The sequence below is a fragment of the Mastigoproctus giganteus genome, chromosome 12 (genome assembly GCF_048544385.1).
Source record: "Mastigoproctus giganteus isolate SK-2022 chromosome 12, ASM4854438v1, whole genome shotgun sequence".
NCBI classification, from domain to species: Eukaryota; Metazoa; Arthropoda; class Arachnida; order Uropygi; family Thelyphonidae; genus Mastigoproctus; species Mastigoproctus giganteus.
In genome coordinates, this window is record NC_143586.1 from 66005960 (window position 1) to 66033602 (window position 27643).

Here is a 27643-nt window from a genome sequence, read left to right on the forward strand (position 1 = left end):
TTAATGTACTGAATTAATATACAGAAGTGTAAAAATTTTTCAAAAGTCGCATGCCCAATTTATACAAACAATTTAAAAATTTACCAAATGATGATCCTGTTCATCCAAAGTGTAATTTAATTCCATATTTTTTTCAATACGGAATCGAAGTTCTATACAACACTTGTTAATCCATAGCACAGCTGCCTCTTTAGGGTCGGATGGCATTTCAATACCAACATCAACAATAGAAAACCTCCTGTTGAAAATAGTACACTCCAAATAAATGCATATAAAATATAATGTTCATCATTTGAGCACTTAGAAAAAGTATTGGGGGAAAAAGAGTTTAAATATATCTGAAGCAAAGAAACTGATAATATTATTCACATTTAAAACTGGCTGTAGTATATTAGACTAACTGATGACTTTTAAATATTTTTTAATATAATTTTTATTACTTTTTTTATCACTATACATTCTTTATCACTGAAGTGTGGTGATAAAAAAAAAGCAATTTTATGTAACCCTCTGACTCCATACATTTAATAATCTTAACATTTTTAACTAATATATAATTATAAACTTAGCTATCGTTAAAAGAAAGACTTATGACTGCTGACCTTCACTCTAGAGAGAGAGAGAGAGAGAGAGAGAGAGAGAAAATAATAAAAATAAAACATCACAGTGTAGAATCCCAATGAATGTCAGGTAGTAAAAAAGCCTCTCACAATACAGTGGAACTCTAATTTACGATGGTAGTATTTAAAGTTATGTGCAGTTGTGGCACATTCACTGTGGCCATAGTTAATGCTGTATATATTTTCTCTGATGAGTTTCCTTCATAGGTAGTTGAGGCCAATGGCTTAGGAAAATTGAAAGGCCTGACAGACTAGTACTTATGGGAAAAGGGAGCATGAGGAAACACCCAATACAGTTTTTTTTTTTTGGCTAGTGTAGCTACTGGCTTCCTTGCACTGTACAGCCAACACCAATACTATTATCAAGTCCAGTACATTAGATCCCAAGTTCCTATTTAATGCACAGTTAATGTCTATTCTTATACAAGTTTTCAGAAATTATACAAATAAAAGGAAAAGATAAATTAATAAGCTGCAACTATGTATCTCATTTTTCATAAAAAAAAATCTCATCTAACTCATTTGTCATATAAAAAAAAAGAGCAAACATCGCGATGGAGGAATTAGAGGGTCATGCATTTACAAACGTACCAGATCCCATTGCCTTTTGGTGTCGCTATGTGGACAACGTGTTTGTAGTTATCCCCAGAAATTCAGGTGACCGAATCTTAGACCACCTCAATTCTCTGTCACCTTTCATAAAATTTACGATCAAGCTAGAGTCGGACAACACCATACCATACTTAGACACCCTTGTCCAGCGCGAGGGCACATGCTTGAAGACAACTGTCCATCGTAAACCTATGTGTGCTGGCCAATTTACCAACTTCCGGTCAGCACACGCATGTAGCCATCTTCTTGCCACTGCACAAACCTTGCTAACTCGTGCCTGGACACACTCTAGCTCTGTAAATGAGAGGCACACCGAAATCGCTAAAGTCAAGGCGGATCTTACGAGGTGTGGCTATCCCATCAATACCCTTGACAGGTGTGAGCTATAGACACGTGACCACGTAGCGACCAACAGAAACATCCAAGGTGATGACTCAGCCACGAGCGCCTTTATCCCATACTACCCAAACCTATCACAATAAGTTTGTAGAATCTTAAAATCACATGGGATAAAATGCGTACAACTCCCAGGCAGAAAATTACGATCCCTCATCTCTAAGGTAAAAACACCTGTCCCCACCCTACTACAAAGCGGATTGGTCCACCGCATCTCTTGTCGTGACTGCACTAGCTACTACATTGGGGAAACTGGGAGATGGCTTGAAAAATGCCTTTCCGAACACAAAAGAGCAATCTGCTTAGCGGATGTGGAGCACTCAGCTATTGCCAAACACGTTTGGGCAACCCACCACGACATCGACCCACACCACGATGTCGTGATTGTGGATAAGTCCTGCCATTATCGGCGACGCACCTGGTTAGAGTCGTTAAACATCAAATGCTCCAATACCTCAGTGAACGGGAAGAGTGGTTGTCAAGTCCACCCTATCACCGAAACAGCAATCCTGTCCACTGACAAACGCTGGCCACGTCCACATACATCACAGCCACAGGCTTCAACATCCAACAATTAATCACGCACTTCACGTACAAGATTGGCAGTACACGGCCTCATGCTCCATTCTAACTGTCAGTTTAACTGAAGAAGGTTGACTAAACAACCGAAAGCTTTTATTTGTATGTATCTAATCTAATATATATATATTTCCTATTATTAAACTTGTCACAATCTATATTTTTGTATTCGTTTCGCTCTGAGCAACTGTAATTTAATAACAATAATAAAAAAGCTTTAGACTAATAAATCTAATTTAACTTAGTGGCACCAGAATCTGCACATTATCGATTGTACTAAAGCTGAATTATATTAATGTATGAATAAAATTTAAAAAATAATAATAAAATAAAAAAAAAAGTGATGCATTAATGTGGGCTGGTTTGTTTTTTGGTTTTTATTTATTTTTTTTTTTTAGGAGCATTAGCAACTATGGCCATATTGCTCCGGGAATATGCGGTGGTCATTTCCTGACTTTTCCGCATCCTCCGTATTTGGTGGTGACAGGCTCGAACCCCAGTCTAATCAAGAAGCGTGTGCTATGCACTGCTGCTCCTTCCCACCTGGCTATGGAGGCACCTTCATTAACGTGGGCAAAGTAAGGGTAGATTGTATTTACTATATCATATTTCTGAAAGTGTGGGTTATTAAAATTTTATATGATACATTTCTTATATATATAATACATTTTAAAAATGTATATAGTAAAATAGGATTTTACTATAAACAGTTCTATGTGTTTCCCTAATCATGACTTTAAATAAGTTGTTAGTTTCTATGTGGTTATGAAAGCTAGTTTTCTAGTTTTCTAAGTAATTCAGTGATCTTCCTTCAACAATACATAGCTGCCAACTTTTGCCTTTCAAAAGAGGAAATCAGGTTTTGGAACTAAAACAGGTGAAAAACAGTTTTTTTTTTTTTTTTTTTTTAAGAGAGGAGATTTTTCAGATTTTTTTTCACACTTCACTAAAAATTAAATTTCAATGGCAAAATATGCATTTTGTGTTCAATACAGCCATAGGATTGTTTACAAGAATGGTATGCTTTTAAACTTTAACTTATCTAGCATTTTTCTGAATAATATCAGAATTTTCAAGCAATATCAGGTAATTATTATGCAAGTTTATCCTACATGGCATGTGTGGAAATTATAGAGAAGAGGAGAGTTGCATCGCTATGTGCTGATGACAATATATGAGTTCATAAATTTCATGTTGTATGCCTGTCAACCTGTAGAGTTCGGCCATATTTTGTACATGTTTCTGTCATTTTCATATGCTTATATCTGTACACTTGTTTTGTAAGGTTTTTTAATCCCCCACCAAATTAACTAAAAACATGTGCTAAATTTTTGAGGATTCATGTTGTTTCACCTGATTTTTTTTTTTTTTTTTTTAAATGTGGAAATTATTTTTCTTAACAAGATTTTATCAAGTTCAGGTCAGCTGAAATAAACAATCAAGTTATTCTCACAACCAGCACTTTTCAAATGAGTTTTAACTTCATTTACTGTTCAATGCCTTGTGCATAGACATCTCAAAACTTGCACTTTTCATTGATTGTTCAACTTGTAATTTATAAGAATTCTGACACCCTATATTATTACTAGAACTAATTTCTAGTTTGGTAAGTAACTTTTCCTTATTTTATGCATTACATATTACTATCAAATACATTTTCTTAAATGTATTGGATAGTAATCTCATAAATACAGCACACGGCATTATAACTACCATAATGAGACCCTGTTAGAGAGGAGTCATTAATTAACCTAACTGCCCTCTTCTGAATGGAATCCAGAAGCCTGAGAGAGGTTTTGGAGGCACCGCCCCAGATGCAGAAATATTCCATGGTAGAGCGGATTTGCAATTTGTACAGAGTGAACAGCTGTTTGGAAGAAAAATAATGCTCATAGAGCGAAAGAGAAAACAAAGTTTTTTTAGATGCTGAGGAAGCAATATTTGTAATGTGCTTGTGCCAAGAGAGATTAGAAGTCAGGGTAATCCCCAAAAGAGATATATCATCTTGCCTAGAAACTGGAGTATCTCCAAAGATAAGCATAACAGCAGAAGAATCCTTTTTGCGAGATACAAAACAGGACTGAGTTTTAGAAGGATTGAAATCAACTAAGTTGTCTTTGCCCCACTGGAGATCGGCATTTAAGTAATTTGTAGCAGATATTCGAGAAGTTGAAGCTGATTGAGCAGGGTAAGGTTTCTCAAACTGGAAAGTGGAATGCAATGTGCTATCATCAGCAAAACTATGGATAGGATTTCTGATTTCTGGTCAATGGAAGGTCGTTAATATACAAGAAAAAAAGAGTGGGGGAAAGAACTGAACCTTGGGGACACCAGCATTAGTGGAGAAGTTAGAAGACAGAGAGCCATCACCCTCAGTGAGCGGTCAGAAAGAAAATTGGATAACCAATTGCGAAAAACAGTTGGCAAACCACAAGATGGAAACTTGTTTAGAAGACCTTTATACCAAACACTATCGAAAGCCTTTGAGATGTCAAGAACAACTGCTCGTGCTTCACCGAACTTTTCCACTGAATTCGTCCATAAATGGGTAACATAAGCCAGAATATCACATACTGGCGATCGTTGATCAGACGGAAGGTTTCTAGGTAGTTTAAGAGTTGGCGGTTAATTGATTTCAACATTACTTTAGAAAGAATAGAAGTAATTGCAATGGGACAATAACTGGATGGGAGGGATTTGTCACCCTTTTTAGGAACTGGCTGGATATGAGCAAATTTCCAAGTAGAAGGAAAAACACCTTTGGAATAAGAAAGTGAAAAAGGGTGGCAAAGAACAGGAGTAAGTTCAGGAGCAAAGGTTTTGAGAATAAGTGGAGAAATACCATCAGGACCTGGAGCTTTCTTAGCTTCGAGTTTCATCAAAATCCTTCCGACATCCTTTTGACGGAAAACCACAGGAGGCATTGAATGGAGCATGTTGGGAATGGTGGGAGGTGTTTTACCAAGATCATTAATATGTGAGTTGGAAGAAAAATTGGATGCTAGCAGGTCAGCTTTATCCTTGGCTGAAGTGACAACAGAACCATTTGGTTTTGACAGAGGTGGGAGCAGAGATAGGCAAAAGTTGTGGCCAATAGCTTTGGCAAGAGACTAGAATGCTCGGCTACCATTAGGGCAAGAAGCAAGTTTTCTACTCTTAGACTGTTCAAAATCTAGTTTGGACTGATTAATGACTGCTTTACAATTGTTGCAAGCTTTGGTGTAGGCAGAAAATGAAACTGAAGAATTGGAAACAAGCCAATTACGATATGCAACGTTCTTCTCTTGAACAGCCTTAACACATTTATTGGAAAATCAAGGTTTATATAAAGAACAAGATTTTAAAGTGGAGTGTGGAATAAAGGATTCCATTCCTACAAGAATAATTTCACTGACACGATCTGAGCAAACGCTGACATCAGAAGTTTTGAAACAGTAATCCGACCAAGGAAAAGAAGACAAGAAATTTCGCAGGCCATTTTGCATTCTTGTAATGCCAAACAATATGAGGTTGGGAATAGTCACGAGATAAAGGCTCCAATGGAGAAGAGACAATCACCAAGTTGTGATCTGAGGTATCTAAAGGACCACTAACTTCGACCATATACTTAGAATGATTCTTTGTGAGAAAAAGATCAAGTGTGTTGGCTGTATGGTTAGGATTGTCCAGTATTCTTGTGACTAAATGAACAATCTGTGCAAGGTCATGAGTAATTGCAAAAGCCTCAGCATCTCGACCAGCTGGGTCGGTGTGACTAGAAAATGGAAGCCAGCTAGAGTTGTGAACATTAAAATCACAAAGGAAAATTACCCCACTGTTAGGAAAGTTGGACTGGAGAAAGTCAAGTTGCAAAGAGAGGAAGTCAAAGAGCTCCAAGTGATTAGTGGAGTTGGGAGAATGGTAGAGACAACAGATGAATTTGACACAATGAGGTAGAGAGATTTTAAGCTAGAGAAGACTGAAAAGAGGAGATTCCAAATTACCAAGTCTCTGACACGGAATATCAAAATGGACATATGCACAAGTACCACCTTTGAGGCGAAAGGAATCATACAGAAAATAATTTGGGCAACTGAGATGAGCAGTAGTTGAATCAATCGATAACTGAGATTCTGTGAGTTTGTTTGTTTGTTTGTTTGTTTGGATTTTATTGGCGCATTGGCTGCTAAGGCCATAATGCGCCAAGACCAAGAGATTCTGTGAGAAAAAGTACATGAGGTTTGGCAGACTGCAAGTGGAAATGGACCTCGTTGAGATTAGAATTGAGATGATGTATATTTGTGAAATGAACTAGGAAGTGTTTGGGAGGTTTAGATCTTTTCGCAGATAAGCTTACTCTATTAGTTTGACAATTCATGGTGTATTCAATAGTAAGAAAAAGTGGGTGGGACATGCTGTATGAAGTAATGAAATTTTTGGATATGGTGTGTACACATGGTAAGAATATACCCAGATCCTTTACATGACGTGGCCTCAACAATGCCCCCTGCATACACACTACTCGGACTCCCTCCAATCATTATCTGGCAGAGTAGAGGTAGCAAGATTATACACTAGCTGATCCGGAAGCCTCCTAGAGAGTTACCAATAGTTTAGTCTAGTGTACTAACTAGCGGCCGGCCTGCGAACACCGTTTTAGAGCTGTATCCTTGAAATGTAAGGAAGATTGGATCTCGCTATGATGTTCATCATAACCTCAAAAGTCATCAGTCATATTGCATGATGGAAGAAATGGGGAAGGGTTGACCGGAACTTAGCTCTGGAGACTAAACATGGGTTTCACCACTTCAAGCCTCCAATAAGCAAAGTGGTGGTATTGCACCGGTTGATGAAAATCATCTATCACCTAGTATTGCCTGGTAACACAGAGGGGCGGCATTCCTCCATGTGGTGTGGGTGCCACACCTCGACCCCTTCTTACGTTGGTTCACACCTGGGTGGTCATCCACAGTGTGCATGGAGGTTATACCCAGGATTACTAACAGTCCCACCATCGTGAAGGTGCAAGCAGAGGATTTGGCTGTCACAGACCGTCCAGACTTTGCTGAAATTGGGTCCACTTGACTTGAATGTCACCCGAATATCAGTTCCATCAGCGTTTTAGACTCCCAGGTAGCAAGTACAGCTTGTCTGGCATATCTGAGAGAATGTAATCTCAAGGACCAAATGTAAATAAATCATTTACTGATTCTGGATAATCAGTAAATAATTATTTAGTTTATAATTGCTTTCTTTCAAGTATCGATCCTTGAACAGGTGGCAAAATACTAAGTGAACAAAAACGAAATTGAAAAATGTTCTAATGTCAATCATTCTACAGTCATTAATTATTTTTGTGTTTTTAATAGTTAACTGATCGGCAATTAAGCACCACATTATTTTGATTTATACATGTATAACAATTCATAAAATTGATTTTTAAAAATATCATTCTCCCTTCTAGATGAAATATTTCATCCATCAAATGGCCAAGCCTAATACAAAGAAATGTAAGCCTGAAGACAGTGCCAGAGATCATGGCACGTTTCAGGCTACCTGGATTCAACAGCTTTCCTAACATTGTGAATGTATTCAAATTAGAATCGACCCATGCTCTTTGTAAAATATGCACTAAGGACATTAAAGTAGTGGCTTCAGGATTATATGACTCTGAAAGAACACTTCAAGGCAAAAATGCATGAAAAAATGTTTGAAACAAAGAAGGGAGCATCAATCAAGAGCTTCTTTGCTCAGCCCACACAGGAAAATTACTATGTTACTTAGTTGTTGAATTTTTATTTGTAAATTTTGTTGCCCAACGCAACTTGGCTGCTGTAATGTTTCCTGACAGTGCTACTGCCAAAATGTTTCAATCAAAACACACTTATTATTAAAAATTGCTTGTCTCCATCTGCAAAAGAATGAATCAAATGACAAGAAAACTGAAAAACAATTAGCTATTATGGTGAGTTTACGAAGGTGGTTTGGAACCCAGAACAAGATTGACATGTCATAGTATTGATATGTCAGACAATATTTCACAAGTTTAAATATCCCTTGGAATAACTGTATTGGCTTTGCCAGTAACAACCGCAATGTCATGATAGGGATATCAAACTCTGTGCTCACCAGGGTGAAGTCCTGATGTTTTCAGTATTGGGTGCATCTGCCACCTGCTAATCTGTGTGCACAAGATGGAATCAAGAAACTCACTGTACCAGCAGATGACCTTCTGGTGGATATTTATTACCATTTTGAACACAGTACTAAATGACGAATAGTATATAAGGACTTCTAGCTATTCACTAAAGTGGATAACCTGAACATACTTAAACACTGCCAGACCTTCTGGCTGTCACTGCACAAGGTGGTGGAGAGAGTCCTCAACCAGTATGCGGCCCTTTCATCTCATTTTTAAAGTCACAGCGATATCGAAAAGCCTGGCAGAGTCAGAAACATCTATACACTTTTAAAGTCACCACTGACTCTGATGACCCTGCATTTCTTTCTGCTGCTTTTAAATGAGTTCAATAACCTACTTCAAACAGATGAATCTCGGATAGTTGATATGGGAGATGGACAGATTGCTTAAGAAGTTCATTTAAATTTGTGGAGATGAGACAAATGAGACGTTAAACATGACTTGAGGCTCATCAAATTAAAAAAAAAAAAAAAAATTTGTTTATACTCCAGCATGGCCACCAGGTCAGTAGAGTTTACAATAAATCAATCAATACAAATTGTTAATCGTATTTAGCAGTCACGGGCTCGAACGCAGGACCACTCAAAGAGCATATACTACCGCACTCACGCTCCTGACCACTCGGCTACGTCTAGTGATCGGAAGGACAGCACACTGACAGTAGGCTGCCTAACAGAACACTGATTGAAGAAATGGAGATTGATGGTGCAGTCAAAAGGTCATTTTTTGAGGATGCAAGAGATTTTTGTGGCTGTAGTGAAATGAATAGTTGAGAAATTTCCATTTGACTTTGAGGGACCTCAAAGTACTAGATCCAACCATTAAAGATAATCTGCAGTACCCGCACATCTGCAGAGTGGCAGATACTTTTACTCCACATCTCGATCAGGAAGCTCTTAAAGATGAATTTGATGATTACTGTATGCTGTCTGATGCCAGTGTACCTGTACTGACAGAGAATGAACAAAAAAGAAGCTTTTGTGGCTGCTGGCTGGATGTTATTGGCCAGAGAACAAGTACTGGCCTCATCTGCTTCCCAAATTAAACTGATTATTTAGTGACATTGATCTTATCTCATAGTTATGCTGACTGTGAAAGATCTTTCTCCATGATTAAGAAAATCTGCACAGACTGTAGGAGGTCCATGAATGCAGACACACTGATTATAGTGCAAAAAAAAAACCCCTACTGATACTGGTTGTACAGACTTTAAGCCCACTGACAGCATTTCAAAAGTGCAAAAGGTGTGCCGTGTGGCTTATAATCCAGAGCACTCTAAACCAAAAGAAGGAAATGGAAGTTTCAGAAATGTAAAAATTGTCTCATCTCTATATATGTTTAATTAATTGTATATGTCAATTTGTTGTTTTCAAACCATTAATTTTTTATAATTTATGAAAATATTTTTAACACAAAAACTTTTTCATGAATCGAGAGAGACTTTTGGTTAGTAGACATGTTTCTAACAGAAGGGTTCATTTCTAATTAATTTTATTTTAAAACAACAGTAAAGTGATAGGCATACAAAGTTCTTAGAAGTCCCAAAATGCATACAAAGTTCTGAGAAGTCGCATTTCCAAAATTCTTAGAGGTCCCAAAATAAATTTATGGTTCAGTGAATACAAGACAATCTGTAAATAGGGTATTGCGACAAGCGGAACTGCAATGCATTATTGTATAGCCCCGTCCCTGAAAGGACAAGGTCATAAACCATCAGCTAATCTAATGCAAGTGGTCATAAAAGCTAAGTTGCCCTTTTCGTTTTTATCTATTCTAAGAAATGGGTTTTTTCGACTACCTGAGCAATTAAGCATGTTTTCATAGTTACCAAAATTTGCACAGTATATCCGTGAAGTACGCTCGCTATAACAGTGAGCAATTGTATGGGAATATGTGTAAATTAAAATAATTATGGCCTTTTACTCATTACAGATGTGATCTCGTTATTTCTGTGCTCATTATAACCAAGTTCGAGTGTATTTCATAGTGTAAATGCTAATGTCTGCAACTATTTCTTATTACAGATATTTTCTAGTCTTTAGAATCAAAAGTGAATGATGGACTTACAATTTAAGATGTATCCTTCATGATAATATAGCAATTTTAGCAATTGTTTGGAGAGGTTCTCAGTTTAAATCCTGTCAAGGACTGAAAGAATTCTTGAAGGCCACCTCAATCAGTGCTGTAATCAACCAATTCCAGGCAGAAAGAGGGGTTTCTCCCTGTGAGTTATTCCATGTTTATCAGCCCACAACTTGTGAATACACACTTGCACAGACATATTACAACAGTGCAATATGATCTACAATGCTAATATTTTTATAGGTGATATTCAAAATAAAAATTTATATATTCTTACAAACATTGTGCCAGTAGAACTTACCGTATAACTTCAACAACCTTCTCGGGAATTAGAACTTCCTTAATAAACAGTGCCATGATTCCATCAATTATTGACATGTGAGCATTCTGAAATTATATTTAATTAATATTTCCAATCTACAATAAGAACAAACATTTTTTAAAAATATTTTTCACTTGAATACTTTTACATGTTTTTGTAATTTTAATAAAAAGTATTAATTTTTTTTTTATTTAAAAATATTTCATTTAAAAGCTGTAAATTTTTGGAAGAGTGTGTGATATACAATAGTTTGAAACACAGTCTTAATATAAATAATTTATGTATTAACAGTCCTGTGGTGGCACTGCAAATCCAAAGGCCACAGGCAGGAAGGATTAGCGAGGCAGCCCTCTTTGGAAGTAACCTCCTCAGAAAAATGAAACAACTATTGATTTCACATCAATTACTTCAAACTAAATAAAGCTGGATGGTTTCCATAAAAATATCAAATATACACAAAGAGTCTGGAATATAAAAAAAATTTTCTCATCAGAAGGGAATAGACAGAAAGAAATATTACTCTACAACTTATAATTTAAAATTGCTGGGTGTACCTATCCACTATAATTTTCAGATACATTCTAGAATTCAAGAAGCTTCCAGTGGGATAAGAAGATAAAGAGTTGGCTAGAAAAAAGTGGCACACACACCATTGCATCTCCTGTAATGGTGAGTGGTATGTTCTTCCAACAGTTCCAACCTTGATTATGCAGCTTTATTACTTTTTTTTGAGAAAATATCTTTCACATCCAAACAATCAAGGTATAAAGTGCAACCTAGTTATAACACACCTCTTCCTACTGTGTTTCGGATATAATGCAGGTAGGACCATGTCCCCCAAAACGAATTATTAAAAAAAAGTAGTGTGTTCAAAGAACTAGCAATTTCATATTGGAAACTGAAAAAAAGTGAATACTGTATGTACTCATATCTACTGAACACCCTACTATCGAGAGGGAAAGTAGCTAAAAATTGGCCATATATTTGCTTTGATATATTCAGTATTCAGTTGCAGAGAAATTTTTGTAAACAACAGTACTCAGAGATTATTTACTGTAGACACCCAGATTCTCCTTTCAGAGATGCAATAAAAGAGTATATTATCAGTGGAATGCTAATTACAAACAGTTATCTCTGGAGGGGAATACCGCTACTATTCATCAAGTGCATTACATTAGTTACAAAGTAAATTTTTGTAAACAATAGCATATTACATCTTTTAGGATGTCATGTATTATTATTTGCTTACGCTTAGCATACCAAAAACTTAAGAGCTAAACTAGACAAAAATATACACAAACAACGTGATTTATGGAGAAATCATGTGATTACACTTTGGCACTATGATATGCCAGACAGTTTGGTTTTGATTTTCTTTTCTATAAAAAAAAAAAAAGTAAATTCTATGGCACCAGAAATAAAAACATGACAAATCTGACAATTTCTTCATTTAACTTAATTTAATTAGGAACCATAGAATGGAAGGTGCACTTTCCTTGCTTAGAAAAATTTTTATAGCCCATAACTTAGTTTTAAACCCAAAATCCCTGTAAGTTATTAGAATCCTATAACCACTATGTATATGGTAAAACTCTCCACCAGCTAAGCGGATTACTATGAGGTGAGTGCTGAAAATTAATTTAAGCTATACATACGATCTAGTTAATACATGACAAATTGAGTAAATCAGTAGGACTGAAGTAATTGCCACTAAAAGAAAAAATTATACAGTTGAAGAAAAGTTGAAAGATTATTGAAAGAATTGCGAGTGGCAAAACAAAATTCAGTATATTTCATGAGTGTGGAATTCCAGAAGGAACAATCTGCAGTTCAATGAAAGAAGAAGAAAAACTGCATTCATCTGTAGACCACGTAGATGATGAAGTAGGCCTGCAAAGAAATAAAACTACATTTTTTGAAAACTGTGATGTGGACCAAGCTTACACAAGCGGTTTCTACAGAAGGAATACCAATAAGTGGGGTAATTTTGAAAGCACAGGCATTTAAATTTTATAAGCTCCTTGGCGGAGATGATGACATTTAAAGCTTGTGAAGAAAGAAATCGCTCAAGTTTTCATGTGGTGCGAGCCTCTTCAGAAACTGCCTACGAAAGGAAGCTAGCTTTGGAGATGGAAGACTCATCTTGGGATAGCCCAGGTTAGTTTTGTAGGGAAATCTGCATTTGGTGACATTACAGCGGCGGAAGCTTACAGCTGAATTTCTGCATAATATGATTCAATATGGTGAATTCACAGAAGAACAGTTGTACAACCATGATGAAACAGCACTGTACTATAAACTTCTCCCCAACAAGTCAATGGACATTAAAAAGGCACCCAGAAGGACTGTGTTGTACTATCATTGTGAACTGCATACTCAGTGGGTATTAAAGATTTGAATGATAAAAAATGTGAAACAGTTACCCGTCTGTGGTGCTGTAGTCAGCATGATACATTGCCAACTGCCACTTGTTTGGAGAGTTCAAGTTCAATTCCTGTTGATGACTGGAATTTCTCTTCAGTTGAGGCTGTAGTCAGCTATATAGGGGAACCTTACACCTCATTCAGGGTTTTTCAGGCTATATATACACTTACAGTTATGAGTGAACACTTGAGACGTTAATACCAATATACATATATATATTCTTGTTGATGTCACAAATGCTCTACAAACTGAAATATTTACTAAAAATAATGTTAATGTGAATTTTAGCATTTTCTCAGTATGGTTTATGGGCTATCAAATTATATATATATATATATATATATATATATAAATATATATACAGTGGAACTTCTCTATTATGAACTTCTATTTAACGAATTTCTTTATATTACGAATTTTTTCGCAAAACATTGCACCTTGAAACGAAATTACATGTAAAATTAACCCCATATAACGAAGTGTTAGTCTCTCTATAACGAATTTTTAAAAAAATTAGTAAAAGCATTTTTGAAGATTTTCAAGCATTTACTGCTAAACAGCTGCTCAAATATACTGCCTCCTTCCTTCCGAAATTGTGCATTAGCATCTGGAATTAAATAGTCATCCTTTTAGTGCACACTTGTGGCCACTAAAAGGATGATTATTTGACGCCCGTAGGAGGATCTTTGTTTCATTTTTGTTACAGTTATTAAACCAAATGGGTTTTCTTAAAAGTGGTCGTAAACTTTACAATAAATGGGGTAGATTTGTAAATTGACGTTGGCTCACGGGAAAACGAAATTCACTGTGGTAAATCTTTAGCATGCTGCGGCGGCAATATATAGAATGCTACCATAGTCGGTTTTTAGTAACGCCTACTGAGTGACATTCGCTTCTCACCTCAATTGTAACACATGACCTTCATGTCAATCATTATATGATATGTCCGTTCTCGTCTAACTGGACTCCCAGTAGATGGTTTTCATGATTTTTTTTTTTTTAATTTCGTTCGTCATCAATCACATAGGCTATATGCTCTTGTATTTTTTTTATTTTTTCTGAAAAGTAACATACAGCATACATTAATCATAAATTTTCTTTCATGTATATATGAATGAAAGCAGAATAAAAGAAATTCACAAAGTCGTATATTTCTTCAAAGAGAGTGATACTGTTGAATTGGCAAGCGAACGTCATTGAGTAGGCAGTACCTGTACTAACAATTCACTATATGGCCAGCGCAGCGAAGTTTGCGGTGTATGTATCGGCAAGAGCTGCAGTCCAGTAATTTTTACAATTGCAAAAACAATGTGGAAGAGAAAGTGTTTAAGTATTAATGATAAAGCAAAGATTGTTATGATATTGACCAGGGTTTTAAGAAAAAAGATGTTGCGGAGAAATATAGCATATCTGCAAGCAGTTTATCTACGATTTTAGCTGCAGGGAAATTATTGCAGAGCAATTTATTATGGAGTAGTTTGATGCTGTCAGAAACATAAATTTATCCACAATTTTCATTTATCCACATTAAAACAACAATTGGAGGACCCGCATAAACATTTTATCATCACCCCTGTCGATAACAACTGCAGCCATTATCAACCCACTGCAAGATGGAAGCCTCCTCAACAATTCATGTTGAGGGAAATGGACCATAATCTGCCATGCTGGTGGTCCAGTGTGGGTTGGCAGATCGACCATATTTAGCAGTCAGGGGCTTGAACCCCAGTCTACTTAGCCTGCTGCAATTATGCCATAATCTGTAAAGCCTTTTATTTCCAAACATTAAATGCATAACTGAATTCCAGTGCCACCTACAAGTCCATCACTAACAACAGGTATCAATTACAAAGAAGTTAACTGCTTTCAGCAAGAAACTTAAAATCAGCTTTAATAACTACAGATTTCCTTATATTTATTTCACACCCAAGTTCCACAAAAACCCTACAGGCTCTAGGCTTATTACTTCCTGCAAATACAGTTATGCCCATAAACCTGGCAAAACTTTGGAAAGGTTACTTAAACCTATCATGGACATCCTCCCTGATAGTAGAATAATTAATAACAATATACCAGTTATTAATGTTCTGAATACTGACAACATCACTCATGTGCAAACTTTTGACTTCAATAGTCTATTCACCAGCATAGACCTAACCAACCTAAAATCAGTCCTGAATGAAATTTACAATAACTACAAACATATTATTGGTCATAATTTATTGGAACAATTTCATTAATCTCTGTCTCCAATAACTACATTTTTGATGGCAAATTTGTATACTTGCAGACCAAAAGTACCCCCATGGGTAGCCCCACCAGCTGTCTTAGCAAACCTATAACTATACAGGTCCGAGACCTCTCTACCCTCAGACATAAAACTTTATAGACATATTGATGACTTATTAGTATTCAACTACCCTACATTTATACAGGACTCTGCTGGTATTTACCCATCAGAACTTACTCTGGAAAAAACAAATAATAATGACTTTTCAGCCAATTACTTAGACCTGGATATTAATATCAATAGCCCTCATACCACAATAAACATATATATTAAAATATATAATATTAATGTAGTCAGTTTTACCCATTGGCACTCTAACATTTCTAAAAAAGTACATGCTAATATAATACTCTCCCAATGCATCAGAAATTGCAACAATATGAAATAGCAACCGTTTTTTTTCTGACAACATCAAACTACCATAATAAATTGCTATGCAATAATTTCCCTGCAGCTTTCCTTTACCATCATTTCAGAAAAGATATTAAATAACATATTTGCTGTTTGATCACATATTACTTTCAGGCCTGTACATAACGTACAGTTATATACCCTCTAGCCTCTGTCGTGTCTCATGGTGTAGAAAGCTTGTGCCCACAGATTGGCTATGCACAAGGGTACTGTGTTTTTTTATGTTCTGCTTGCTGTTTAGTAAGTTTTGTCAATTTTATTATTTTTATTTCAATTTTTCTTTCTTTTTACATTTCCTCAATAACAATACCAATACTGACTTAAACACGAGGCATTTGTCCACACATCTGTCCAGGGACCGACTATAGTACGGGTTTAGTAACCCTGGACAATCCGAGCACAACTATATTCCCCTTCTTCCAATTGCTTTCTACTGTCCTTAATTTCTACAACTTATTTCTTGTGCATGATTAGGCTGGCCGAAAGCAATATTGAGATGCTATTCCTCTGCTATCGCTCCTTTTTTCTTCTTAAATAGAAAGACACTAAACAAAGTTTAGTGTCTTCTCTATACTACCTTGTTAGTCATTAATTCTCCCTTTGCTGGCACTTTGCCTCATCTGTTTAATTGTTTACTTCCCAGTCACGTTCCCTTTGACGATTTCACAACTTCTTCCCCCCCCCCCCATCACTCGGGATTACTTCAACTAATATAAATATATTGTACAGAAAACTATAGGCCTTAATCTTTGGGTCTCACATGTTGTTCTGTAACCACCACATGCAGGTAATTTCACCAATTCCGGTCTAAGCACACTTGGAAGTAAGTTGGCTTTAACCTGACTTTATTCCGTAATCTACAGTTATTTTGTTTAAATTTTATAGTGTATTTTGTCTTTTTGAATTAAAGCTTTTTATTTCTCCTTTAACAAGATTTATTGGCATTATTTTAGCACTTTACTCTATTTTATATTTATATACTTATTTTCATTTATGTTTGAATTTTATTCCTTCCTTTTGGCCTCTGTCGGGTCGGCTATGATGTATACGTTTTGCACATCTACATCATAACAAAAACAGAGACCCTGCTTATTGCAATGGCTCCTACAGTTTTGGCTGCTGACCCTCTGAAGAAGTAGTTAAAGCCCTCGGAGGACACACTACTTTAGGTATCATTGTTATTATCATCATTATTTTCATGTTAATCTAATTTAATTTCAGGTTATCTCTTTTAGCTTGCTAGCATTCTCAATTTTTCCATGGTAATTACAATTGACAAGTCAGCACCCCTACCCAATACACTGAAAATAAACACTTGTCTCTTCAATTATATATATATATATATATATATATATATATTTATATCCAATAGTTCAAAATAAAACATTTATTTTCTTATTTTATGTTAAACTTTAAGCCATTATTTAAATATATATATATATATATATATACTTTTTTTTTTTTAAACAGTTATCTGAAGAGATATCTGCTTTTGTTATATAGTAAATTTAACAAATGATGCTAGATTTGGTTTAGTATTTGATATTTGCATTTTTTATGCTATATAAAATGTATGCTATTCAATTAATTAAATTTTTTGAAGGTGGTAAAAAAAATCAATAGCATACAGAATTTTCAAAATCAAAACAGTGTTGCTTATAGCTAACACAAATGCTCTACAAACTGAAATATTTACTAAAAATAATGTTAATGTGCATTTTAGTATTTTCTCAATATGGTTTTAGGCTTTCAATATGCATCACATTGCATAAGAAAATAAAAAGTATGAAATAAAAAATAAAAAAAATCAGATAAGAAGCAAGCTGTGATTATTGTTGGTTTATGTGTATGCACTCACAAAATTTTGCCATTGTACAATGAAATTAATCACTATACAATTATGAAGAAACCTACTGAAGCAGTGTATGTAAAGTAAAACCTTTTCTTTGAAGTTGCACATTCTAAATGACATTAAAGTACCAAACACCAATCAAAAGATTCAATTTTTCAGAATGCAGAGTTTGAGAAGTTTAATTGCCATACAAGGTAATATGTTGCACACTGTTCCAAGATATTGCAACAAGTTTACACTGTTTGTACATAATTATTTAGACTGTGAAAGAAAAATGTCTTTATAGGACCAGTGTGAATAGTACACATGATTGGGAGCATAGGTGATTTTTTTTTTTTTTAAAAGCATGGATGCAACCCTTCCAATAAGAATGCCCTCCCTTTTTTGACTCTCTTTGTATGATCATGATCTTTTGTTTTAACTGCTGCACTATGTTCTGCAAGTGTTGCTAGATATGTAGCAAATTTTTTGACCATTGGTACATAAGAAATATCTGTGTTACTTGGTGCAATCAGGAAGATAAAAAAAAATAAGCACAATACATACCATTTTAACTGGTGCAGTCTGTACAAGAACTGTTTCTGTAAGTGATGCATCTTGAGGTTCCACAAGATAAATTCCTTTCCTAGTGAGTGTCTGGATAACACCATGATGATTTAAACAATGATAATTAGGATCACTATAAATGTTTGCTAGGGCAAGACAGTAATATTCTGCACTTGCAAGTGAATGGACAATTTGAGGCTTGAGTCTGTCTTGGTCCTAAGGAAAAGAATTCAAAAGAAAATAAAAAGAAAAGCCCTATATTATAACTTATACTTATATGCTATGTATGTCTTTCTTTTTTAAAAGAGATTTCAAAAACATATGCAAGATGAACTGTAAATATAAAATTTGATTGCCAGTGTTCTAAAACTAAAATGAACTCATAAATTTACTGTATGAGACAACTGAAAAATCTCTGTTTATATTCTCTATGGGAAAAGAGGAAATACTATCACAAAATAATAAGGAAAAGAGAAAAAGTATGATTTTGATATACAGGAACTCCCCAACTTACGTAATACAGTAAACCCCCGCTATTCGCGGGGGTTACGTTCCTGAGAAATGCCACGAATACCGAAAACGTGAATACTGAGTTATGGCTCCCATAGTAATAAAGGGGTTCCGTTCCAAAGTATGAAATATATAAGGAAAACTAGTCTAAAATTTTGTCTATGTATGTATTATATGTACCTTCATAATATGACTATGTACATAGACAGTACATAGTGAAATGCAAGTATATGGCATTGAAATGAAAATAAGAAACAATTTAATATTAAATGTAATATTTATTAGAAATTTCAAACAAATCTTTCAAACTAGCGCCTTCGCTAGCAAAAAAACTTATCCGGCCAGTGCTATCACCAGTTTCGCTAAAGTGTTGATAAAGGAGTTTTGCCTTTTCACGAATGATGAGTGGACTTAATGGAATTTTATTTTGAGTTCGGTCTTCTATCCACAGATTTAAAGCTTTTTCCATTTTTTCTTAATTTAACATCACGAGTTACAGAGCAAATTTTTGAAGCAATTAGCGCGTTTTCACGGACACTACGGCGGATTTTTTCTTCCGATTTTTTGATTGATCGTACCGTTGACTCATTGATTTTATAATGTTTTGCCACTGAGGAGACATTTTCACTATTAGAAATTTTATCTAATAACTCAATTTTATTCGCTAATGTCATCACCTTCTTTGATCTTTTCATATTTCCCTTGTTATTCGTAGCCATATTTTTGTACGGGTTAGAAAGAACTTGTTCACAATGAAGTCACTTTCTTCCGTTAACACATTCGAAAAAGTCTGTTTTACACTGCAAAACGGTAGATTTATCACTTTTGTAAGCATATCAATTTATTGATAAATTTATTCAATTTATAAGCATATAAATTAAAAGCAAATGACGAAACCTTCCATGGCAAGCGCATAACACACACTGAACAAGGATTAGCGAGAAATATCCACGCTCACGATTTTGTCACCCATCTCCCCCCCACCCACTGAGCGCTGTTTTGACCGGAAAAGATAATTTTAGCCACGCCCATGTTTTTTTATGGGGGAAAATGTTCACGGCGCTTTAAAATTCACATTTTTTTTAGGTTTCATTTTATATTAAATCAGCGAAACCGTGAATAGCGGGGGTTTACTGTACTCGACTTTTACGTAAGTTTTTGCCGGCTGGTGCAAACTTAAATATATTACTAAGCTATTTATCTCTCTAAAAGATCATATTTATAATGGAAATTGCACTACCCTTTCATCGTTATCATATGTTCCTGTTATAAGAATCAATTCTGAACGCCTTTGAGATATTTTTCTAAACCATGTTTCTGGAGGTGACGACCATAAAACAATAAAAACAATTTGCACTTTCTGGTTTATTTGGCTTTTCTGTTAACGCAATCTATAGTAGTAAACTCGATCTTATTGCATTTGCAATAATCCCGATAACTGCAATTGTGTGGGTTTTTAAGCTATTATGGTGAAATGTGTTCCCCTTCACTGAAATCTTCAATCATATAAAAAACAAAATTTTCAGCAACTTCTCTTCATTCCTATTTGCGTTTTACAATGATGAAGTAAAAGTGACCAATGAAAAGTGTAAGTGGTGGTAGTGCCAGGAAATGAAACCAAATTGATTTAGAAATGAAAAATAATTAATTAAGAAGTTCGAAGCAGGACCAAGTTTGTCACCTATAGCAAGAGAATTAGGTCTTGCTGCTTCAACGGTGAATACTATTTTAAAGGACAGTGCACATATAAAAGAACATGTCAAAGGATCAACACACTTAAGATCAACAGTGATCATAAAACAGCATTCAGGTGCTATATAGAAGATGGAACAGCTGTTAATAATATGGATGGAAAATCAGATTCAGAAGCGAGTGCTCCTGAGTCTAATGACCATTCAAGCAAAAGCAACAAGTGTTTATGAAGATATTAAGGATAAGTACGGTGAACCCCAACCCAAATTAATGGCAAGCAATGGGTGGTTTAATAGGTTCAAGCATCGCGCTGGTTTCCACAATATTAAAGTATGTGGTGAAGTCGCCAGTGCTAATTCTGCAGCTGCGGAGAAATTTTGTGATGTGTTGGAAAAAATTATTGATGAAGGCGGCTATTCAACACAGCAAATTTTTAACATTGATGAGACTGCTCTGTATGGGAAAAAAATGTCGGATCAAACATACATTGCCAAAGAGGGAAAATACAATGCCAGGTTTCAAGGCGTCAAAAGATAGGGCCACGCTCTTACTTGGGGCTAATGCACCGGGAGATTACAGATTAAAACCACTGCTTGTGTACCATTTTGGAAATATTCGGGCATTTAAGGGCATCAATAAAGCCATCCTACCCGTGCATTTCCGATCGAAGCAGAGAGCATAGATAACAATATCTCTCTTTGAGGATTGGTTTAAATGCTGCTTCATCCCAGAAGTCGAAAAATATTGTAAAGACAACGACGTTCATTTCAAGGTTTTGCTTCTATTAGATAATGCTTCTGGACATCCTACACATCTAGAAGTTTTCAATTTGAACGTGAGAGTCATATTTCTACCGCCAAACACAACTTCACATTAAGAGACTTTTGGAAATCTTACAATATTTACCACGCCGTCTTAAACATTAATAAGGCCTGGGCGGAAATTACTAAAAGTTGTTTAAATGCCGCATGGAAGAAAATATGCCCACGGCACGTGAAAGGCTTCAAAGGATTTGAAAAAGATGAATCATATGAAGAGGTTACAGATAAGATTGTAAAAGTTGCGGAGCTACTTCAGTTGGAAGTTGATGCCAAAGACATGGAGGAGTTAATAGAGGAAGAAGAAAATGACGATGAAGCTCAAGACGAACCAAATGAGGAGCTGAGACACTTCATTGCCAGAGAGATAGCAATGGCATTTCGTGAAATCACATCGGCAATGGCGAGGTTTGAGAAGATGGATCCTGACAGTGAATGATTCTTAAAAGTTAACAGAGGGGTGAATAATATGCTTGCTTCCTACAACGATATCTACGATGAAAAGAAAAAAGCCGCCGACCAGTCATCCATTGATATGTTCTTTCGTAAGGTTGAGTGGCCGACCGCTTCTAAATCTCCACAGCCCTCAACTTCCGCAGCAGCGTACTTATCAGCTGAAGATGTCGATTCTGGCAATGATGCTCGAGCAGTAAAACTTACTGACGTTATGCCTGTCTCCTCTCTTTTCTTGTAATTTTATAATTTTTTAAATTGCACACTTTTGTAATTTTTCCTGCACGAGATAAAAAATTGAATAAATACAATAAATAATTCTAATTACATGTTCGTTGCATGTTTCTTTTTTGATTCAATCAATTCAGCGAGCACAGTTGCAAGTGCTGGACCAGCATTGGGGAAATTGACTTACGCAGCGTTCCGCGGAATGCAACCCTTACGTAAGGCGGGGAGTTCCTGTACTATACTAGTTTACTGATATATCTATGTTGAGAAATTTACAACTTTCACCAATTAAGAACAGTTCAATTATAATACTAAACTCTGGATTCAACTATGTAATCTTGTCTTTGGATTGGAGGGGAGGTACTCTATGCAAAAATATGGTTAACAATTTCCTTATTGGCAACAGTATCAAATGGTCATATTTGTAGAACAGATTATTTAGATTACTAAATTATAAATATTTCTCAGCACAGCTTGCTTTAGTTGGTAGAAGTATTAAAGTGTATAATACAGGCAGTTCTCGCTTTACAAGTTCCTGGGTTTACGAGTTTTTTTTTCCCAAGTATCAACAAAATCAAAAATATGAACATTAATTGCAAAAAATGAATGTTAAACATTCATAAGTACCACATTTCAAACCACGCTCGTAGCTATATGATACAGTGTACTCCCGCTTTACGATATTAATCCGTTCCAGAGACAGCATCATATTGTGAAAATATCATAATGTGAACCCAATAACACATTGTTTTTTGGTAATTCGTTCCATGACCTCGGAAGTTGAAATTTATTTTCGTTCTGAAAGGTCGTTTTTATAGTGTAAATTCTATTACAGTAGTTACCAATTCAAATCATTAAAATGCACTACACTCTCATTGTTATCATATGATCCGTTATAAGAATCAATTTTGAACACCTTTGTGATATTTTTCTAAAACACATTTCTGGAGGTCAATAAAAACAATTTGCACTTCCCAGTTTACTGGGCTTTTCTGTTAGTGCAAGCAATTATAAATGAGTAATAAACTCCATATTATTGCATTTTCAAAAATACCGACAGCTGAAATTATGTGGTTTTTTACGTTATTACGGCAAAATGTGTTTTTTCTTTAATGAAATCTTCAATCGTATAAAAAACATAAATAAATTTTCAGAATCTTCTCTTCATTCTTTTTTTTAAGCTTCATAAATTTGTTACTCATTGCAAATCGTGTCAGTTGCAATTTGTGCGTTCCGTTAAAAGGAAAGAGAAGATTATCTTGGAAACAAATGCCTCTTGAAGCACTTCTGAAGAAGACAACTCCTTGTGCAACAAACCAACAAGTGCCGAGCCAATACTGAGTGATCAACGAGTGTGCATTTAGTTGATGATGATGAAGAAGAAGAATAAACATTCTTTAACATTTGTAAGTCATAAATAATTGCTTTATCATTATAATTTGCTTGATTTTACAGGCTACGCTTTCATTTCTTTGGATAAATCAGCCATTGTTTAAACAAACTAATTAGCTAAGTAATTTCATTGTTGAGAACGTAACCCCTATTTTTAATATTACGTATATGGGAAATAAATTCCCGCTTCATAAGCACGCGCTAGGAAAGAAGTGAGTACAGAGTACATTAAAACTTCCAAGTTAGCCAAAACTTAAGACTACATACCTACCTTTTTTTTTTTTTTTTGACCTGCTAAAATTTAGTACCCATAAATATTTGATATTTATTCATTTCATACAGAAATATTACAGTAACAAATGGCTTATAGCCTATTAAAACTAACCTCCCAGGTTGGCCATGTCAAACTCTGAAGGGCTGATTTTGCACACTATAAGGTACCTTATTTGACATTATTTATTTCTAAGCCGACCGGGCTAGCCAGGTGGGTAAAGTGCCTGCCTGGCAACACAAAGGTCGCGGGTTCGAATCCCGCCTCGGGCTTGGATCAGAGTAAAATGCAAAAACTTTGGGAGGTGCATTATTCTCTACTAATTATTGTGAATATATTTATATTTACTGCTCCAAGACTGTTCATTTTTAAAAATCCAATCTGAAGGCTAATAATAAAGCAGATGACATTATTATGCAACAGGGGTAAATAGAGATAGGTTTAACCTTTTCACAAATACGTATGCAGGTCTACTTTAAACGTCATTTCAAGCACATTTTAAATATGAATTGTCTTGAAATTTGTCCAGTTTGTGCTGACATTTTCTGTGTTTCCAACGATCAGCATACACACACTTTTAATAGATGGAAACACGAAAATAGCTGTGAAAATCGGGACACAGCAACCATCAGCCAGTTTCCAATAAAAAGATGAAATTAAATAAATTCTCTGGAATTCAGATTCAGAAGTTTATGAAACCAAACAATACATAAACAGATTTAGAGAATATTGCTGTTTCAAAAAAGTTAAATAAAATAATAATGAATTAATTTTTTAAACATATTTTTCTTCTTCTTTCCCTTCCCCCCCCCTTTTAATTCTAGTTTGATTTTTGATAATTTTACTCTAATTCTGGGCAATCAAGTTTGTTCCAACAGGATGGGGTGCCTACCTAATAATCCTCGAGAGATCATGAATATTTAAATGAAGTTTTATCTGATTGTTGGGAGAAGGTCCACAACTTTCCCGGCCCCAGTAAAATGGCCTCTGAGAAGCACAGATCTCTTAAGTTGTAACAAGCGCTATGGGGATTCATAAAGGATGCTTTTAAACTCGTAACAACTAAGATGCTGAGGAGCATATCACATCAAACCCAGTATAAAATTATTCTGCAGTGAGAACAATGATTTGCATACAGATTCACTGAATGATAAACTTGTTTATAAATATCTACGAACTAATTCTATGTCATCAGTGCGAAACAATCGGGTTTTTTTATGTACACAAAAAATATTTCATGGTGTTTTCTCTATATACTTTCATTACTATAAGCACAGAACACTGCAACAGCATTTACATAGGTGTGACAAGAGTTTCAGGGCACCCTGTAAGATCATCAGAATTTTTCTGTTCTGCATGAACATCATTCTACATTTCAATTTTAGAATCCATGAATGAAAAATTTCAGTGGTAAGCCAGACTGGTTTGTCTGATTTACACCCACAAGGGAAAGTGGTTACTCCTTTAAAATATCTTGGCCAAGAAGCCTTGCTGATGACTGGGGGTGAAACTATGTAATCCATCTACATTACCAACAGCACAGTCACCCTCTGTTTGCTTAATTTTTCCTCATGGCAAGTTTCACCAGAAACAGCAAATGCTTTACTGGGAAGAAAATTATAAAACATCTGTCTCATTCTTGTGCAAAATGTTCACTCACACCAAGAATTGCTGCACAGATTCCAACCAATCTAGGGTTTTTTCTTTACCAACTCCTCCAGCTTCAATGCAAATATCAAAGCAGCCAACCACTGCTATACCTAAAATTGCTGATGTAAAGGCTCAGTATGAAACAATCAGTGGTATTTTTTTTTTTTTTTTTTTTTTTAAGAGCAGGAGACTTGACATTGCTAAATTTTATGCCCACATCTGGTAGAACTAGATGCCATTCCAATAACTTTTCTTCAAGGTCTTTATAGTTTGCACCAGGTACGTGTTTTCTTTTTAGCATCCCTGTTTCAGAAGTGTCTTTTAAGACTCTGAGTTTAGTATCCGGCTTAACTGTTTTAATTTCTCTTTGTACCCATGTTGAACAGTGTTAATTTTCACTTTTTACATAAACCAAATGTTCATTTTACTAAAAAAATAAAAAGTGCTTCAAAATGTCAAAAGATGGACTAACTTGCACAGAATAACCAATGTGAATACTTGACAACATTTAGATTGGTCTACTTATCACCCGATGACCGCGGCTATAGTGCAAATTATGCAAATTATGCCTCTACCACCCATGTAGGCAACTTATTCCAGTAATTTATAGCTCGTTGGCTAAAATAAAACTTCCTGCAGTCCAATCTAAACATCTCCCCCGGTAACTTGAATTTATGTCCCCTAGTTTTAGCATCATTTATAATCTTGAAAATTTCGTCTCATTCATTTTACTGATGCCTCTCAGAGCCTTAAACACCTCAGTCAAATCTCCTCTAAGGTGTCTAGTTTCCAAACTCTGCAACCCACATATTCGAAGTCTTTCTTCATATGGATGCCTTTTGCCGATCTCACCAGGCGAGTTACCCATCTTTGCACCCTTTCAAGAAGCTCGATGTCTTTCTTTAGGTGCGGTCTCCATACTTGAACACAGTATTCCAAGTGTGGTCTAACAAAAGCCTTATATAATGGGATTATCACGTACCTATCTCTACTTGCAAAAGTTCGATAGATCAGCGATAGGACACCATGGGCCTTCCTTGCAACCTGTTTACAGTGCTCAGAGAATTTCATGTCTGACTGTATCGTAACACCCAAGTCCCTTTCCTCCAGTACTGGGTTTAGTTGAACTCCACCAAGTGAATAAGTTATTTTGGGATTACTGTTTCCCAGGTGTAATACCTTACACTTTGTTGGATTAAAGAATAGTTGCCATTTTTCTGACCATTCCTGATTCAGCTTGACAGTGATCATTAACTACTCTACCAATTTTAACATCATCTGCAAATTTAGACATCATGCCTATCCCTTCATCAATGTCGTTTATGAAAATTAAAAACAACAGGGTCCTAATAGTGATCCTTGGGGAACCCCACTTCTTACATCAACCCAATCTGAGGAATAGCCATTTATCACAACCCTCTGCCTCCAGCCCTGAAGCCATCCTTCTATCCATCTAAGGATTTCCCCAGTGATTCCAACCTGTTCCAGCTTATAAAGCAACCGCTCATGTGGGACTGAGTCAAAAGCTTTGCTGAAATCTAAATAAACAATGTTGAAATTATTCCCTAAATCCAGCTCATGAGTGACCCTTTCAAAATAGCGAACCAGATTTGTTAAACATGATTTTCCCTTTACAAAACCATGCTGAGTATCCTTGAGAATTTCAATTCGATCCAAATGATCCTGAATTCCACCCTTGATCATTGCCTCCATGATTTTTCCTACCACTGAAATCAGACTGACAGGTTGATAATTTCCCACTTCACTCGTAGAACCACCCTTATGTATGGGAGATACATTAGCACTTTTCCAATCCAATGGAATCTCCCAAGAGTCTAGTGATGCTCACATAATTAGCCTTAATGGTTCAATGCACTCACTTGCCACCTCCCTTAAGATTACAGGGTATATTCCATCAATTCCAGGAGCCTTACTGGCCTGTAGGCTTGAAAGTTTTTTCATTAAATAATCGTGCAAAATTTCAATATCATTAATTACATATTTTTCAACTTTGCTCCCACAATTTCCCATTGCCACAAAAGGTTTTTCTTTTGTAAATATCAATGCAAAATAACTGTTGAGTTCATCTGCAACGGCAGCTGGTGTATTTAATACTATCCCCTTTCCCTTACATAAAGGTCCGTTCTGGTTTGTCCTGCTCTTCTTAGAATTTATATATGTTAAGAATTCCTTATCTCCCCCTCTTTGCTCTGTTTGTTAGCGATTTCTCATAAACTGCCTTTGCCTGTCGAACCTTTTCTGTGGCTCTATTACAGATCACCTTGTAGCTGTTATAGGCTTCAGTACCTTTTCC

The 27643-nt window shown here is 35.6% G+C and overlaps 1 protein-coding gene across 4 annotated transcripts in view; it reads right to left on the reverse strand.

Annotated features, from left to right (window-relative positions):
• Window positions 1-27643, reverse strand: part of Patronin (calmodulin-regulated spectrin-associated protein patronin) — a 389298-nt gene that overhangs the window by 253367 nt on the left and 108288 nt on the right. For all 4 annotated transcript variants that reach the window (XM_090386590.1, XM_090386589.1, XM_090386591.1 and 1 more), the window contains 3 exons: window positions 18316-18531; window positions 10772-10857; window positions 85-238 (listed from right to left, as the gene is read on the reverse strand). In XM_090386590.1, the coding sequence (XP_090242716.1) occupies window positions 85-238; window positions 10772-10857; window positions 18316-18531 (456 nt within the window). The remainder of the gene's footprint in view (window positions 1-84; window positions 239-10771; window positions 10858-18315; window positions 18532-27643) is intronic.